The 16,027-nt window shown below is 48.2% G+C and overlaps 1 protein-coding gene across 1 annotated transcript in view; it reads left to right on the forward strand.

Moving 5' to 3' along the window:
- Positions 1 to 16,027, forward strand: part of NPTXR (neuronal pentraxin receptor) — a 62,207-nt gene that overhangs the window by 24,913 nt on the left and 21,267 nt on the right. Inside the window, exon 2 of the mRNA XM_054008597.1 lies at positions 7,989 to 8,926. Coding sequence (XP_053864572.1) covers positions 7,989 to 8,926 — 938 coding nt within the window. The remainder of the gene's footprint in view (positions 1 to 7,988; positions 8,927 to 16,027) is intronic.

The following is a 16,027-nucleotide window of genomic DNA, read 5'->3' on the forward strand; positions in this document are numbered from 1 at the left end:
AGTTCTGTCAGCTCACAGTCAAAAACACCTAGGCTGTTTTCCTTGCACCTTTTATGTGCATCTTTTATTCCTCTGTTCCTCTTTTTTTTTTTTTTTTTTAAACAAACACCTCGACCATGTAACTGACACTTTCTACATAGCCAGCCTCCCTCCCCAGCACAGCTCAGCTTCTGATGCTACCCCTTGCTTCCTGTTCCTTCTACTTAGATCCTCCCAATGACATCATTAGCCCAGTAGTTACCACTCAGGTGCTGGTAATCTCTCAACAGAGTGTTTAATTGCTCACAGCTGAGATTGAAGCCAACCTCATGCTGTAGCAATTTCAGCGATCCAAATGCGGCTGCTAGCACTCTGTTACATTTCCCCTACTACATCCCAGGGCTGTAGATAGATGTTCCACCCGCATCTAGCAGCTGCAACCAGTGCACCTCTTGCTTCTCAGCTTCCCTTTTCTGCTAAGGATACACCTTTCATTGCAATGAGTTTTAACACTCAATGAGTGTATACAACCTTTCATTTGGGTGCATCTTCACTCTGTCTTTCTCCTCCCATTTCTATAGTCCAAGCTCCTTTTATCCTTTCTCTTTATTTCCATGTCTCTGTCCCCTTTCTGGCTTTTAACCCTTCCCCCCCAACATCTTTTCCCCTCTTCTCTTTTACACTCCAGACTTTCCCTTTTCCGTCCTGCTTCCCTGCTCCTCCACTCTGTGGTGCTGCCTATTGCTCTCCCCCTTGTTTTGTCTACTTCTCCATGGTCCCATTCTCCCAATCCTTTCTCCTACCAGTCTCTTCACTTGACAACTTCATTTCTCTACCCTTCCCCTCAGGATCATAACAACCTCATATCTTCTATGATAATGGAGGACTGCAGTTTTTGCTTGTTCCATCCCATGAGTCCATCTCCCAGGAGGCTTTCTTCTAGGGAGGATGGATTTCCAGAAGCAGAGAGAGTGCCAAAAACCTTGGATAACTATGACTAACTCTCTGCAAATATATCTGAAGGGTGTGAATCCTAAGGTATGATTCAGAGATTCGGTATAGTAGGGCCAAAGGAGATCTGGTAGTAATGGAACAGAACAAATGGGATTATAAAGAATAGCAGGAAATAGCTCTAGATAGTGAGAGTTCATCCTGCATTTTGGTAAACTAGGGCCTAGGCTAGGATCTGTGAATCCATCCTTGATTCACCACTGGCAAACAGAATCCCTGCCTGGTGGCTCTCATGGGCATAAACCTTCATGCATCAGAGCATAACCCCGTTGCTGACTGGTAAGGTTAGAAAGGAACTTTTCATATGGACTGCCATATTTGGGTTCAGGAAGGAATTTTCCCCCAGGTCAGATTGGCAGAGTCCCTGGGCGGAGAGGGGTTTTTGCCTTCCTCTGCAGCATGGGGCACGGGTCACTTGCAGGTTTAAATTAGAGTAAATGGTGGATTCTCTGTAACTTGAAATCTTTAAACCATGATTTGAGGACTTCAGTAACTTAGCCAGAGGTTAGATGTCTGTTATAGGAGTGGGTGGGTGAGGTTCTGTGGCCTGCATTATGCAGGAGGTCAGACTAGATGATCACAATGGCCCTTCTGGCCTTAAAGTCTATGATTCCATAATTGTTCACTATAGGATTTCTTGCCTCTGGAGCATATGGTCCTGGCTGCTGTCTGAGAAGTGGTATTGGCCTAGATAGACATCTGGTTTGAACTGGTCCGGCAGTTCCTCTGGGTATAGTACAGGGATCTCAAACTCAAATCACCACGAGGGCCACATGAGGACTAGTACATTGGCCCAAGGGCCGCATCACTGAAACCTTTTCATACAACGATACAAATGTATAGTCAAAAATGAAGAGTAATATAGTATGCTATTAAAAGTCAATGTATTCACTTTTTAAAAACAGTAATGCGAAAAGTCAATGCTAATTTTGACAGTCATTTCATTTTTGGCCACTTAACTGGCAGCATTTTGCATCAACCAGAGCATCAATATTAGGTTTGATATCCTGAGATGAAACCAATCTGTATTGCTTGCAAATGGTACCACATTCCATACAAAAAACGACACTAAGAGAATGTTAAGACTGCACAGTTAAGCACACGTGCCAAAATCAGGGTTGTACACACAACTTTTTCTCTGACCCTTTGAGACTATGTGTTATCATGTAATCTTTTAATTACAGGGTCACGTCCTCTTTCTAGGATATATGTAATATATACCTTTTTTCTACACCCTTAAATTGCATAGCATCTTAAAGTGATCTTTCTACTGATTTTTATTGCGTTGTCACAGTAGCCCAATATATGCTTAATGGCAAAGGACTTGCCACTTAGCCACTCAAGTTTATGGTAAGTAAAAATGATGGTGGGAAAATGTGTCTTGTGATGGGAAGCTGTGTTGATTTTTGTTGGCTGCAAATAAGGGGTGTGTGCTGAGGTGAGGGGCTATCTGTATTTGGACTTGCTGGTTGTGTTGTTGTGTAGGTGGTTGTGCTGATATGTGAGGTGCAGCTAGGCACAAGGGTGTGGCAGTCAGGCCAAGTAATCCACCATCTGTGAAGTCTCCCTCATACAACCAATGAAACTGTAGCATGCAAATTAGCTATTGAGTAAGGGTGGTGATTGGTTAAGCTATCTCTGATATCACAATGGTCCAGTACTCTTGACACAGCACAGATACACACCCTTCTGTAGTTGTACACCAATTGGCAAGTCAAAATAGCTGAGAACTTCAAAATTGGTTGGTAACAGACTGCAAAAACCCCACTCCACCCCTTCCATGAGGCCCCACCTCTTCCCACCCCTTCCCTGCCCCCTTTCCAATCCCTTCCCCAAAGTTCCCACCCCAACTCTGCCCCCTCCCTGCCCCTATTCCAACCCCTTCCCCAAATCCTCGCCCCGGTCCTGCCTCTTCTCCACCTCCTCCCCTGAGCGTGCCGCGTCCCTACTCCTCCCCCCTCCCTCCTGGAAAGTCCTAAGCAGGCTGGAAGTACTGGGATGTAGGCGGAGGAGTGGGGATGCAGGACGCTGGGATGGGGGGGAAGGGGACCTTGGCTGCCGGTGGGTGCAGAGCACCCACAAATTTTTCCCTGTGGGTGCTCCAGCCCCAGAGCACCCATGGAGTTGGTGCCTACGGCGGGCTGCAGGAAATAACTCCGCGGTTCGCATGTTTGAGACCCCTGGTATAGTACAATGCAAGAAGCAATCACAGTGATGGGGTGGTTTGCTTACAGTAGCTGGAAAGAATTTACTTGTTCTGTAGGGAACAATTCTGCACTAGCCAGAGTTCAATACTCTGTTTCCATCTCTTTTGATTCTATGAACACTGACTCTGTGTCATGCTGGCCCTGGGGAGGATTTGTGCCTCCTCATTCTGCTTATATCCAGTAATACAAGTCTGGGCACTCACTGCTTGTGGTACTAGAAGATGTAGACTTTGATATTTCATGTCCACTATTCGAGCTGTTTTCATCCCCTCTGCCAACTGGAAGAATATTTCTGGCTGTTATTGAGCGGCACTTAAAATCAATTTCATTTGGTTTCCATCCATCTTTTCTCTCTGCTTTAGTTCTTCATTTGTATACTGGAATATTGGTGATATCAGCCTGTCGAGAAGGGGAAGTGTGTGTGTTCATGGCCCATAACAGGCTTGGTTATTAACAGCTTCTCTTGTAGCAGTTACTATCAAGGAGAAAGAAACCATGGGTACTGAGCATGTTGTTTAGATCCACTGTAAAGTGATGGTAGTTGTTTTTTTTATTTCTCAGATACAGAAAAAACATCTCACTCCTTCTCTGGGTGGCATAAGTCTTGAGCAGAATGGTAGCCATCAAACTGGCAGAAGGAGGCAATCTCTGAATAGGGTCTTTTGATTAAAAAAATCACTTGGATAAATTGCCTGAAAGCTTTGTACCTACTGCTTCTATTGTACTTGCAGAGAGGGGAGAATGGAAATAGGCAGTACAGGGACAGGAAAAGTGTGTGTAGCTTTACATAAGTCAAACACTACAGTGCAAAGGACTTTAAAGTCATACTTAATATAAAGGACACTTATAAGGGGAACATTAACACAGGGTTATTACTCTCAAGATAGCAGCAGATTTCCTTGTACTTCCGAATAAAGACTTGTCAGTCTGATATTCTCTGTTAAGTTGCCCTGACATCTTTCCTCCAAAGAAGAGAGCTCTGCTCACTATGCTCTCTCTTTCACAGGGGTTAGAGAAAATACTTATTAATGTAGGTCTTGTCTGAACTCCCCCACCTCTGGCTAATACAGGTCTATTCCCTATAGTATATGCTCCAGTGCTCCATTCAATCCATTTTTTAAATGAGTCAAGTCACCGGGGGTAGGATCCACAAAGTTACTTAAGTGCCTAAGTCTGGGATATTGATGCCTAAGTCACAGTTTTAGGCTCTGCTACATCCACAAAATCCTGCCAAACACTATAGGCACCTAAATTCACTCGGTGCCTTAATTTGCAGGGTAAAAGTTCCTTAGGTGCTTAAGTTTCTGCCTCTGGATATGCGCACTGCTGCCTCACACTAGCTGTCTGGGTGCCTATGTCCTCCCTAGGCCCCAGAGTGATTCACATACTGGGGGAAGACAGGCATTCAGCCACCTAAATTGCACAGGGCTCAATCCAGTAGGTGTGCTGCTTACCAGATCCGGTCCCATTCAAGATGAGGAGTAGGAGGAGGTGGTGCTGCCCACTTAATAACTTTTAGTCCAGTGGTTAGCCCACCCACCTGGGAGGTAGGAGACCCAGGGGCAGCCAGTCCTCCTGCTCCAGTCATTATTAATTGTTCCACTGTGAATAAGCTTCAGCAGGAGAGGCTGAGGGAGCCTCATATCTGGCCTACCCATAGCTTAGTGGTTAGAGTTAGGATTTGAATGGGGGGCTCCCTTCTCCCCCACTGTCAGAGAGGGGGGAATTGAACCTGGGTCTCCCACATCCCAAGCAAGTGGACTAACCACTGGGCTAAAGTTATAGGGTGTGTAGGGCTACCTCCTCCTCCAGACATACTGTGTGGCGCAAGGCAGGCACCTAACTCATTGCCACAAGAAATGCTTTAGATGCCTGAGCTGCCTGACTCCAGGCAGTGTCCCCCCATTTGTGAATAACTAAGCAGAGATAGGCACCTTCTTAGCACACACCCTTCTCCTTAGCATCCCCCATTGGCTAGCTTAGGTGGCTCCCTACCTAGCATGTTGGCTTTTATGGGTCATGAACTAAGGTGCCTCTTTCTCCCTATTCATTGTATAGGAGTTTAGACCTCTAACTCAGGCTTTCTGTGTCAGCTGAAATCAGGAAGAACAAGCACTCTTGCAGGCAGGGGAAAACATGCATCTCACAAGATCTCCAGCCCCTTTCATTCTTGGACCAAAGAACAACACTCTGAACAATTCCTTCCCCTCCTTGGTGTTTACACCTTTCATATACTTGAAGAGAATTATCATATCTTCATTAGGATCCTCCCTCAGGAAAGCACTAAACTTTGGCAAATCTAGACATATTTAGGTAGTTTAAGTCTTTTCTCATAAGTCAAATTCCTCCAAAACCAAACACACAAATAAAATCTGCTTTGTTACCTTTGCAAAACCTTTTACCCCTCTTCTAATTAAGCTCAAAGCTGAAGCAACATCTGATGGTTTGTTTTACTACTGCCCAGACCATGTGCTAAGGGAAGAGACTGAGAGCGTATTTACTTTTACATTAAGGATAATTGGTGTCACAAGTTTTCACTGAGAATTCCGATATCCAAATTTTAGAACCTCGGGGAAGATAAGTTATTTCATTTATATTTGAACTACTTAAGAATTTAATTCCTTGGTAACTAGTGACCAATTTGGGAAGAATATAGAGAAATGCATGTTTAGAACATCCTATTGGAGGCTGCTTCTCCAGGGGAATTGTGGCTTCTTGCTCTCCTTTTGTCTCTGTTAATGTTGACTGTGACTTTTATACCTGAAAACCCTCATCATCCTAATGGGCCAAATTCAAAGGTGACAAATGGTGTAGCAGGTTACATGTTGGTAAGTCAGTGTAAACTGGTTGAAGTGGATGAACTTACACTCCAACAGGGCAGAAAGAGAGGGTGTAGCAAGGAACAGGAGAGTGTAGGGGTAACAAGATGGTCTGCCCCTTTAAGAGTCAGGGGGCCTGGGACCAGCCAGCCTTGTTCTATTATCACACCCAGCTGGGAAGGGGGCAGGAGATCCCTATAAAGGGCTGAGAGAGCTCAGGGAGAGCTGTGGGATGGGGGTTAGCTCCTTTGAGTGGCCCTGGAGCAGAGAGAGGCAGGCAGAATGAAAGGCCTGTATGGATAATTGTTGGTTAGCAAAATAACTTTGTCTTGTGTTTCTTTGTGATTTTTTGCTTGAATTAATAAACCATGCCCTGAGGGAAGCGCCTGAAAGAGATCTGGACATGGTGCTGATTCCTTCCTGGGCTGGGGAGACAGGCCAACAGTTTACAGTAAAATAAAATAAGGAGAGCCATCCAGCTACTGGCATCCAAAAGCTAGACCTCATCACACTCCTGTACAAGTTCCAACACCCAAGCATGCCAACACACACAGTGATACCCCCCTCCTGCATCCATGTGATGACAAGATGCCACATGGATGGCTCCTCACATGGCACATCTACACTCATGCTGGCACCCACCCACCAAGAGGACACGCAGACCCTCAGGCACCCACCAAATGGGGCTGGATCCACAGCCCATTGCAGCCAATGGGAGTCTTTCCACTGACATCACTGGGCTCTGGGTCAGGCACATAAACAACCTTGGCAGAGTTTGATTTTTGACCATATAATTTTGACTGAAAAGATCAAGGTTTATTTTAAAGCGTTTTTAATTTTTATCAATGTAAATGTTCACAAATGCAGGAATTTGGGAGTGGGATCAGATCATTATTTAATGACAGTCGATGCTGCAATTCAAAAAGTTAAAGTTTTATAAACTGTGAAAACACAATTTGTCAACATCATGTGTCACCAAATACACAAAGTAAATATCCTTAAATCAACAGATCAGACCTGTTTTTACTGTCAATTTGCTAGTCCCTTTATAGAAAACCCAATTCAAAAGTCTAAATAATTTAATAAGGTCTCAAGCACCATTTTCTTACTTTGCCTGTCTATACATTTTAATTATTATTTGATGGAAACATGTTCTCATTGATTTGTGCAGGTACAGTAAAATCAATATTTACCAATAAAAACCTAATCCTTCCAATCCTACCCATAGACATCTCCCAGACTCCTGAATACATGTTATCCTGAGAAGGCTGCCTGGGGGCTGCTATGATTTTATTTAATTGTTTTTAGGTTACCGGTGTGCATGGCACTTCAGTGATGTTGGAGAGAGTAGGAACATGTGTACTTCTGCTTTATATTTCTGGGTCTAGTTATTTACCTTTAATACATTTTTAAAGGAAGAAAGCAATTAGTTTTAGCCTCAGAGACCCACAACAACCCCACTAATGTGTCTAATATTTTGAAACGCTCAACACCTCCCAGAAGACAAAACCTTTTCCTATTTGATAGGGCAATAAAGAAACGAAGAGGGAATAGAACAAACCTCTTCTGGGTTCTTGTTGGCAGCTCTTAGCTGTTGCTTTAAAATTATTCTTATTGTACGATTCCCCACTTCCACCCCCTTGTAGGGTGGCCAACCCTCCAGGACTGTCCCGGAATCTCCAGGAATTCAAGATTAATCTTCAATTAAAGATTATGCCATGTGATGAAACCAACCAAAATTGGCAACCCTACTCCTTGCTTAAAGAAATGTGTTTAACAGCCCAGGCTAGGGGGGGGCTGCAGGGTGTCACGTGGTGGATTCTGGGCGTGGGGCCCCAATCCATGAAGTGGCAGTCCCTGTTTGCCCAGGGAGGGGGCTATGCCAGCTCCCAGCTGGAGGGCGGGTTCTGAGGGTTGTTTTGCTCTCCAGCAGCAGCTCTAGGGCTGGTTCTCTTCTCTTTCCCCTCTCAAGCCTCGGAGCGCGCAAGTCAGGCAGCCCCGGCAGCAGGCTGCGCTCCCCGCCCGGCGCCGCAAGGGTGCGGGGAAGGGCGAGGAGGGGCCCGGAGGGGCAGAGTCAGTGACGTGCCCACCAGCCCCCCGCCCCCCAGCCGGAGACACTCGGCGCCGCGCTGGTTCAGGCGGCACAAGGCAGCCGGGGGCTCCTCAGGCAGCGCCCGCTCCGCCTCGCGCTCTCCCGCTCCCCCGCCCGCCATCCCGCCTTGTTTTCTCCTGGCCGGGGCCCCCCTCGCAGCTGCCACCCTGAAGTTTCTGGCCGTGCTCCTGGCCGCAGGGATGCTCGCTTTCCTTGGTGCAATCATTTGCATCATCGCGAGCGTCCACCCTGCGGCCAGCCCCGCCGGAGCTCTCCGGGGTGCTGACAATGACTCCAGCGCCGCCGCCGCCCTGCTGCCGGCCTCCGCCGCCGACAAGGGGCCGGGCGCTCTCCACGGAGCCGGGCAGAGCTTCTCGGGCGGCCCCCAGGACTCCCTGCTGGAGCTGCTCTCCAGCAGCGCCCGGCCCCGCCAGCAGCAGCAGCACCACCAGCAGCTCTTCAGCCGCTTCCTCTGCACGCCGCTGCCCGCCGAGTGCCCCTCCGACAGCCCCCCGCCGGGGGACGGCCCCGCGCCCGCCGAGGACCTCTTCTTCCTGCACGCCGCGGCCGAGCAGCTGAGGCAGACGGCGCTGCAGCAGAAGGACCAGATCCTGAGCGACCAGGAGACCATCCGCGAGCTGACGGGCAAGCTGAGCCAGTGCGAGAGCGGGCTGGAGCTGAGCTTCCAGGACAGCGCCTCTCTCTGGGGCGGGCCCCGGAAAGACACCATGGGCGACCTGCCCTGGGACTCGCCAGCCATGGTCCAGGAGCTGGAGGATGCTGTCCGGTCGCTGAAAGACAGGATCGACAAGATAGAGGCAAGGCGTGAACCCCCTCCCCCCCATCCTCCCGCAGCCCCCCCGCCGATCTCCCCTCTTCTCCCCTTCCTCCCCACTCTGTGCCCCTCAGCCTTTCAGCTCCTACGGCTGAGCCTTCTCCTTCCCCCTTTGCACGGCCCTCGCCAGGGTTTTCCTAGATTGCCAGTGGCGGGACGGGGGGGGCGGTTAGTGTATTTGAATACTTCATATAATTAAATCAGAAATGTAATGTACTCTGGTAAATCAGACCCAGCCTGGCAAGCCCTGACTGTTGGCTCTGGGAAGTAAGTAGTGTGTGTCTGTGTGTCGGTGGTGGTGGTGAAATGGGGACACAGTATAATGGATTGAATATATATGTGTGTGTGTTTGATTCCTTGCCACCTTTTCTCTGGTTTCTCGCTACTCTTTGATGTGAGCTTTCCTATGATAAATAGCTTTTATTTAAATAAAATAAGGAGCTCTCATAGAATCCACAGATGGAAATTATAGGGATATTGTGTGTGTGTGTATATAGATAGATTTATAATATATATACATAATATATATAATACATAGAAATGGATATTTCATGCCCTCCTTTCACACTTCCAGATGCCCCACCAATGTCGGATTGTTCCCCACAGAATATTCGCAGCCTAGTTTTAATTGGCTCTCAGGAGATGGGGCTTTCATCACTTCCCTTCAAAGACTATTACTTATGTAAAAGATCTTAGGACATTTTATAGGTATCCATTGAAACATTTTGTAGACCTCTCTTCTCTATAAATGGGAACATGTATCCCTTTCAACTCCACCGTCAAGTTTATTTTGAACCCATGTCTCCATTCCCCACATATCAATACTATTAATTACTCAGGGCTAGAGCAGGCCACCAGTGCTCCCACAGAGTAGTATCTCACTTTGCCCATAGTCCTATTGGTGTGGGTGAGGGTAGCAGCATGGGGTTAGTAGGGCTAGATTCTGCTGCCTTCGCACATAATGAGTATTCCTTACTTATCAAGTTATGTCACTGATTGTAATGGGACTGCTTGCAGAGGAAGGCTCTGTACTACTCAATGGGAGCAAGGTGGCAGAATATGCCCCTAATTATTACATTAATAACAATAATGAATATTCCTTACATAAGAAATAATGAATTATGAAAGTGAGGCCCTGGACATTTTTGTTTACACTCAAGAAATGGCCCTGTGTCATTTTCTGCTTGCCTGCAGTGCTATTACTCTTCCTGTCCCTCCTTTGGGGTCACTGCCCGTGTTTCAGTCTCCAGTCTGGTTACAAGTGGATGAAAGCGAGCCTTACCTAAAGACATACAACAGCTGTTCCCCTGGGTGGGTAGGTGTGAGAGGGTCTGTGTGTGGAAACTGAATTCTCATGTTTTAGTGGCTGGTGGCAATCTCAGAGATAATATACACCTTTGCAAAGTGAGTTAAATGTCTCTTCTTTCTGGGATGCCCTCTGGCTAGATCTTGAGCTGGGAGATACTGATGGATTTGTGTACCTTCAAGGGGTGAAATCCTGGCCCTACTGAAGTCCATGACTTTGGTGAGGTCAGGATTTTACCCAAGGTGTGTAGCATGTCATCTGGGTACACTGTGAGGAGACATGTTTCTTATAGCAAATAAAGTGTTGCCCCTTCCCTGTGGAATGAGCATGGGTTTGCCACTCAGAACCCAAGGATCTCCCAAGATCTGTATGGATCTCAGGTGATCTGCCAGAGGCCAGGGCCATCTGTATAGAAAGCTGGATGTCGTGACTGACTCCATGGCCCACTGATCCCCCTATCTGGATCCCTGGCAAGGGATTTCCCCACCCATTTCTATCTATGAATGAAATGGGGGCTCTCAGCATGGGAGAGTGAGGTGGGGAGAATGAAAAGTTAACCCAGGCTGATGTCAGAGCCTGTCCGGACTCACCTCTCCACACCAAAGTCTCTCAACCCCTGGAGAGCTCTTAGTGGATTGAGGGGAGGGAAGAAGAGTGTGCCATGACAGTTCATCGTCTTCCACATGGGAAGGGGGAGAGCTATATGTTGGGGGAATCCTATAAGCATAGAATCTAGAGATGGGTGGATGGGGATGATCCCTCTCCCAGAGACACTGTCATCAGGGATAACTTTCTACATGCAAGAAAGAGAGAAAAGGAGAGAAACACACTTAGGCACATACAGTTAAAGAGAGAGGCTGATACACACACACAGAGAAAGAACTAACATAACACATGTAGCCACTCAGATTATCCATGCAACAGATGGGCAGAAAAACACAAGAAGAGATAGAGACAAACAAAGATACGGGGAGAGACAGATATGCAGGAAGATGGATGGCGAGACAAAGAGAGAGGCAAGTGCACACACATAGGAAAAGACTGTGAAACACGCATGGAATTACAGATCCACACGGACATGCAGAGTGAGAAGAACTAGTGAGCTCCCAGAGAACAATATGCACACAGAGGAGAGAAAGAGGCACACATAGGAACAGAGGGAAAGACTGTCACACACATGGTGCGAGACAGACACACCAAGGGACAGAGACACACATGCAAGGAGACAAAGACCCATCTAGAGAGAGAGCCAGACACACCATACCCATAGAAACCTCCCAGAATGGAGAGACACATGGGCAGAGGGTCAGAAAGATGCAAAGACTGAGTGAGAGAAACACAAACACAACTGGACACAAACATAGAGGCGTAGAGAGGAAAAGTCTCTCTCTCTCTCTCACACACACACACACAGAAGGACAGTACAACACACAGAAACCCAGAAAGAGTGAGTATACATGATGATGGGTGTACATTACATTTCATCTCATTGATCATCATGAGATGACAAAGTGGGTAATGTGATGCCTTTTAGCTGTACCATTATGTGCCAAAACATAAGTCACAATTCTTTGCTTCCAAAAAGCAGCTCTCCATTTCAGGAGATGGTGGGGTGTTGTATAATATATGAGCTATTTTGACCTGTTTCCTGTGATTTCAAATGACAGTTTCAAGGGATGGTCTAGACAGTATTTGGTCCTGCCATGAGGGCAGGGGACTGGACTCGATGGCCTCTCGAGGTCCCTTCCAATCCTAGAATCTATGAATCTATGAGGGGCAAGGTGAGGGAAGGTACTGTCATTGGGGGACCTTCCTTCTTCTGTTTCTTTATTTCTATTTGCACTGACATAGTAAAGAGAGGGAGACAGATATGTACAGAGAGGGCCAAATTCTGCTCTCAGTTGCACCAGTGAAACTTGAATAGCTTCAGTGAGTATACAAATGAAAGCAGCATTTTGCAGAGACACACAAACATGTAAAAGTATCCACTTGATGATATGAGGCTAATATCAATGCATCAAAGGATGGTGGCAAGTGGACCAAGAGTGTGCTCTGTATTGTATCTTCTGGGAGTCAAGAGTGTTTATACTTTGCAATAAATTCTCAGCACCTCACAGACCCCGGCCAAGGGATCAAGCAATTGAGTAAATAGGGTAGTATGTCACAGACAGGTTGGGATAAGGCTTCCCTCGCTCTAGCCTGAAAACCATGTCAGTTAGAACTTACTGTATGTGATGGCTAATATAATATTAAACTCTAGAAGTCAGAGGTGGAGACAGTCTATTAGATTACATCTAATCTCCGTGCTGCAAGGCTGTCACCTGTAGCATACTATCCAGTTGTTTGTCTGATGCAGTACGAAATGTCGGAAACTATTGAGCTTCTCCACTTCCCCCGGGGGAGGCTATTCCACATTCTGAGATTTCACTGTTACTAGAGAGCCCACACAATGGGCTTGCACTTGGTCACACATAATAATGGGGGGAGGGATAGCTCAGTGGTTTGAGCATTGGCCTCCTAAACCCAGGGTTGTGAGTTCAATCCTTGAGGGGGCCACTTAGGGATCTGGGGCAGAAAATTGGTCCTGCTAGTGAAGACAGGGAACTGGACTCAATGACCTTTCAAGGTCCCTTCCAGCTCTATTAGATAGGTATATCTCCATAATTAGGGTGAGCAGATGTCCTGTTTTTAAAGGGACAGTCCTGTATTTAAGCCCTCCTGCAGGTGTCCCAACTTTTTCTTAAAAATGGGCAAATTGTCTTGTATTTTCTGTCTCCCCCCTCCCCCGTCAGTATTGGCGGGTCCTGCTGCTGGCCGGATCCCTGCTTGCCAGCCGCCCGCCTACCAGCAGTGAGTGGGGGCGGTCCAGTGGCCAACGATGGAGGTTGGTGTGCAAAACTGGTGGTGGGGCAAAGATGCAGCGCGTGGGGCCGGCTGCTCCCCCTGCTGGTCCATCAGCGCAGCCCCTGCTGCATGCCAGTTCTGGGCCAGCAGGGCCCTGCCCCCCAGCCTGTTTCTGGCAGGCGCTGGCTGCAAGCTGTGAGTTGCAGTGGCTGGTAAGTGAGGGCAGGCGCCATGCGGTGACTGGTTACATGTCACCTCTTCTGCCAACCCATCGGCCCTTTATGTGCTTCCCTTCTCGCTGTCCTCTCCCTGCTTTGCCCCTTCACCTTCCCAACCCCGCTGCTCTTCCATTTCCTCCACGGCAGGACGCGTCCCACTCCCAGCGCTGTGCTGAGAACCAGCCCCTGATCAGAGCACTCAGCTCACCAACAGCCTGGCCAGCAGGCTCCTTCCTTCCCCCACTGCCTCTTGCTGGACCAGTGCCCCAGGAAAGCCCAAGACCCTCTGGCCCGGGGCACTGGCCAGAAGGAGCTAAGCCCTGCATGTGCCAAAGCTCTGCACAGCTCTGGCATGGGGAAGACTCTCCGCCCCTCAGCTAAGCTCTGGATTGGTGGCAGGGGGAGGGGTAAAGCAATTTCTGGCCCGCTCACGCCCCGACCCTGCAGGCTCCAGAGCAGCCCCCAGGGCAGGGGCTTAGCATCTTCTTCATCCCCTCCCCATGCCCCCACGCCCCAGGGAGCGCGGGATTGCTCTGTCCCCCCAGGCACCCTCCTCTGCTGAGCCATCTCTCTCTGGCCGGGTTCACTGAAGCCCCTGCAGTCAGGTTCCCTGGGTCCTGGTGCACAGTGCATCCTTAGGGCTTAACCCCTTCCGGCCCGCACTGTAGCCGGGGGACAGGAGGCAGCTGGGTTATGTCGGTGGCCAGCAGCAGCCTGGAGGTGTTAGCTGCCTTTATACTGTGCGTGCAGGAAGGGACAAGCTGCTTCCAGCCACATGGGAGGAGGTGAGGGGAGAGAAGAGCCCTGCAAAGACACAGGCCAGATCACCCCTTCCCCCCTCCCTGCCACCCCTGCGGCTGAAAGCAGCTCCCATCCCTGCCCTCCTGCACAGTGTGGAAAGGCTGCTGCTGGCCACATTCTGGTGTGAACCCTGGCAGAAATCTGGGGAGGGAGGCAGGTGACCCTGCATGCCCCCACCCCATCTGTTGCCTCGGGAAGATGCGACGCCAGATACCAGGACAGGCAGATCCGTCCCGGGGGCCCAGCCAGGCATGGAGGGCGGAGAGCACTGGGCAGGGAGGGGTGGGTCAGTTGGTCACCCCCCCCCCGTGTACGGGAGTGAGTGTATGTCACCCCGCCCCATGTGCGTGGGGGAGGTAAGGGTATGCATGTCTCCTCTCCCCGTGTGAACCCTAAAGCCTTAAAGATAAGGTAAATAAAAAGAATCCAACTAAGCAGTATTTCTTTTTAACAGGGGCTCAGTCAACTTGATGTTAATATGAACATTTGTACAATTGATTGCCATTGAACTCGCTTGAATACGAGTAATTTTACCAGGTGTCCTGTATTCAGCATAGGGAAATATGGTCACCCTACACCTAATACAAGACAAAACATCCCATTATGAAGCAGAAAAATGATAGTCCCTCTTGACACAGCTTTATTAGTCAGCCTCTAAAATACTGCATTCAATTTTTGGCACCTGATGCCAAGAAGAGGGCAGAGGAAGAGGAAGATGTCAGCAACTTGGAGGAAGCAACCAGAATTATTGGGAATGGGAATGATTGACCAAAGAAGGAAGATTAAAAGAGCTGAGCACATAACAGACCACAAGCATTTGAAAGGTGTTGCTTTTAAGGAGGGGGAGGAATTGTTCAGTGTGGGTGTCACTAGGAGCAATAGGATAGAATTGAGCAAAGGGTAAACTTCACCTGAATCTTACGAAACATTCCCTAAGGGCAAGATTTCCTAGCCTGTGGAACAGTCTCCCAAGGGAAGTAGTGGAAGCCCCAGAAAGTTGGCACTTTTAGATAGGATTGGACAAAGCACTAGAGGATAAACTGTATGGGGAATATTCTGTACTAGTTGGAGATGAGGGGGGTTGGCCTAATATGTCTCTTCTAATTGTAATTTCTATACGTTTCCATCCAGATTGTGGTGCCGGGTTGTGTCTCTGCACCTCAGCTTCCAGTTTTATTTGCTTTCTGCTAAGGATTTTTTTAAAGATAAAAATTCTGTGTGTGTGTGGGAGGGGGATATAGTGGGGGGAAAGGGTCAATTGGTGGAGATATGTCATGGCAGAAGTCTTTCTTTGGGACTGACAGTGCTCTTGGAACTGAATAAGGCATAGAAAAAGAGCTGTTCCCTGCCGTCAGGAGCTTAGGGTATGTCCAGACTACTCGCGGGATCGGCAGGTAGCGATCTATCTATCGGGAATCGATATATTGCGTCTCATCTAGACGCGATATATCGATCCCCGAATGCGCTTCCGTCGACTCTGGAACTCCACCAGGGCGAGCAGCGGTAGCAGAGTCGACAGGGGAGCCGCGGCCGTCAATCCCGCGCTGTGAGGACGGGAGGTAAGTCGAAATAAGATACGTCGACTTCAGCTATGCTATTCCCGTAGCTGAAGTTGCGTATCTTACATTGACCTCCCCCCCACCCCCCCAGTGTAGACCAGGCCATAGTCTCAATAGACAGACAAAACCAAATGCGCTGAGAGACTCATAGGAAGGTTCTGTCTTAGAGCATCTATCTGGTAACAAGCACATTCAGTGACAGTCTTTTTATTGACATGGGTTAACATTTGCAGGTTTTGCAGGAGAAGTGAGTTTTGGGAGGGATTTGAAAGAAGATTATTAATATAATCTGAATGCTGTTAGTGTGGCTGTCAGACATAACAGGATTTATTGGCGCTTTAAAAACCCCTATTAAG

Source organism: Malaclemys terrapin, chromosome 1 (genome assembly GCF_027887155.1).
Source record: "Malaclemys terrapin pileata isolate rMalTer1 chromosome 1, rMalTer1.hap1, whole genome shotgun sequence".
In the NCBI taxonomy this organism is placed as follows: Eukaryota; Metazoa; Chordata; order Testudines; family Emydidae; genus Malaclemys; species Malaclemys terrapin.